Genomic DNA, 2,762 nt, shown 5'->3' with positions numbered 1-2,762 from the left:
ACTGGTAGCCGTTGATGGCATTTAAGGGTGGGCGTTCCAAATGGCTTTGCTCCATGGTTGTTGAATATGCATGTCATCGAATAATGATTTTTATCTTCAAAAAGAACACCAACTGTGGACAGTTCGTGATTCCTTCTCAAAGTTCCTCATATGACGTTGTCTACAATTGGGTTATGATTTGTTCAGCTTGATGATTTTTTTGCTCTGCCTCGAAAGAGTAACAGCCTTTTACAAACTGGGACTGCATTACGTCATTTTTGACATCGATCGTACACTACTGATACTGATTAGTTGTTTTTTAATCATCTCTGTTAAAATAGCCGCCGCTTGGGCGATTGCTTTTATGGATATGCACAGGAAAGTATCAGCTTTGTGTCACATGCGGGAATGCATTAATCCGATCATATATCGATCAACTGCCTGGACATACATGATCATCGGATACTTGACAGTGGTGTTCTATTTGGCCACGGTCGCACTGTTGCTCCATCGACGCGACACAACCTGCACGATAATGCGTCAAATGCAGCTGAATCGTGAACGTTCCATTGCTAGAAGTATTGCATTTGTCATTCTTTGCACCTTTGTTTGTCAAATTTTACCGTGGACCTTGGAGCTCGTGTTGACAGACAAACATGTGCTTCATTCTGTTTCGTTGCCTTTGCGTACGATGAACTGGTCACTAACGCCGACCATATATTTGGTCATTCATCCGGATTTAAGAAAGCAAATGAAAAACTTTTTCCACCGTATACGGGCTTGCTCTCAGCAATCCAGAGGCAATTTGAACCTCAATTCTGTATATGTTGGTTATCCAATCAATTAGAGATCGATTTATTATTCATATTTGTAATGTAATGTTCGAATGAAACAGAAATTATCAACGTCACTTCTGAGATAATAACTTTTCACTTTAACTGGTCATTAATTTTTTGTGCTCTGAAAAACTGTCGACAACTTGCGCAATTTACTGTTTTTTTGTTATCGTTGTCGTTGAAATGTCGTTGTGATCATGAGCAAAAACTTCTCCATCATCAAACAACACTTTCTTCCTGAATTAATAATCACAAGCAGTAATTGTTTTCTTTTAACTGATAATGCTGCTGTTCTACACAAGCGCGCGTCATTTTTGAAGAAACTTAATTATGCACCAGTATTTGATAGAATGTTTAAAAGTTTTATAAATGGTATGTATCCTTTTTCCCTTTTAGTCTTCATCCATAAAAATAGCTTATGTCTGAAAATCCCTATTTCCAATATCAATTGCTGTAATGATTGTTAATAACTTTTTAATTGAGCCATTCTTTGTTTACTTCTCTCAACACCGAAATCATATGCCACTATAAAACTGTGCATTTTTATGATATTCACATCACTTAAATAAATTGTAATTTGTAATTTTTACATTGAAATTTACATCTTCTTCTTCCCCTCGGTGAGTGTGACAGATATTTGTTTACTTATCTTCTTTAAATGGCAATTATACTGACTGTAAAAGTGCTGCTTTACTTTAAATGGTCAGAAATATCACTAAAAAATAATTATTTCGTCAATAATAAAACATTGTTTAATATATATCAGATTTTTGATTTATGAAATATTTACAAACTTATTAAAGTCTTAAAAAATGAAAAAATGACATGGTTCATTTGTTTGAGATGGTAGATGCTTTTGCAACTGACAATTCTTTTTCAGTGCTCTCTAAAAGAAATTTTTTCAAATTTCTGTAAAAGCAATTTACAAAATTAATTAATTGAACTGTGGAAATATATATATATATATATTTATTTATTTACATTTAAATTTTCTCCAGTATATAAAGCTGAAAATACAGAGATACTTTCAAAATTTTAATACTCTGATTCACTTAATGACTGACTGACTATTCTCACTTACTATTCTTAAACTGATTTTCACATTCGAATTGAATCACAATAACAAGTTAAAAACAAAAATGACTGTTTTTTTTGCTTGATCTATTCGCAAAATAATACTATCATTGCTCTGTTTTATTAGAATGTCGAAAGGGTTTTTTAAAAAAAATATAAATTTTAACCATAAACGTAATCTTCCAATTACAGATTTACCACAGTAAATTACCATATACATATACTACTTTTTGCATATTAGAAAATAAGAATATTATTTTTGAACTTGTCTCGCGTTGATCAGAATATTTGAAACGCAAAAAATGGAATGTTCATTTCACGTGCTTGAAAGTTAGCATTCTTGTTGATATTAAATGTCATAAATTATTTACAATATTCAAAGTCTTCGTTGCTAAGTCTATATTATTCACTGAACGACTGCTGACTAACTGAACAATGAATTGTATGAACATTATTATTAAATCAGATGAAAATAGAACACAGCTTCGTGCCTTTCGTATTCGCAATTTACTATTTCATCATTAATACAATAACAACAATAATCAGTGAAAAAAAAATTTCTTGTTTAACACCAAACAAGCTGCATTCGTAAAGTGAGAAGACACTGCTTCAATCAATACTGAGGTGGATAGTAGTTGATTTGCTGTTGGCTGGCGTTCATCTCTTGACCAGGAACATTGCTACTGTACTGACTCATCCTAAAGAAAAAAAAAGATTAAAAAATAAATATCACAACCACAACAACAAACTACGATGAAAAGTAAAGCAGAATTTATTTTACGTTGCATACCTAGAAACAGGGATACATGGGAAACATTTTGCTGTTGCGCAGCTTGATATTGCGGTGTGTTCGGAGCAGCATACATGGGAATT

General features: G+C 32.6%; 1 protein-coding gene across 1 annotated transcript; it reads left to right on the top strand.

The window, feature by feature from the left end:
• Positions 1-186: 186 nt before the first annotated feature.
• Positions 187-826, top strand: Tsp_12689 (hypothetical protein; the record flags this gene model as incomplete). Its single annotated transcript, XM_003367643.1, has 1 exon — positions 187-826. A coding segment is annotated over one exon (640 nt), but the record flags the coding sequence as incomplete, so codon positions are not given.
• Positions 827-2,762: the final 1,936 nt, after the last annotated feature.

This window comes from Trichinella spiralis (assembly GCF_000181795.1).
Source record: "Trichinella spiralis strain ISS 195 chromosome Unknown Scfld3929, whole genome shotgun sequence".
Lineage (NCBI taxonomy): Eukaryota > Metazoa > Nematoda > Enoplea > Trichinellida > Trichinellidae > Trichinella > Trichinella spiralis.
The sequence above is the reverse complement of the archived record's forward strand: the minus strand, read 5'-3'. Positions and strand labels throughout refer to the sequence as shown.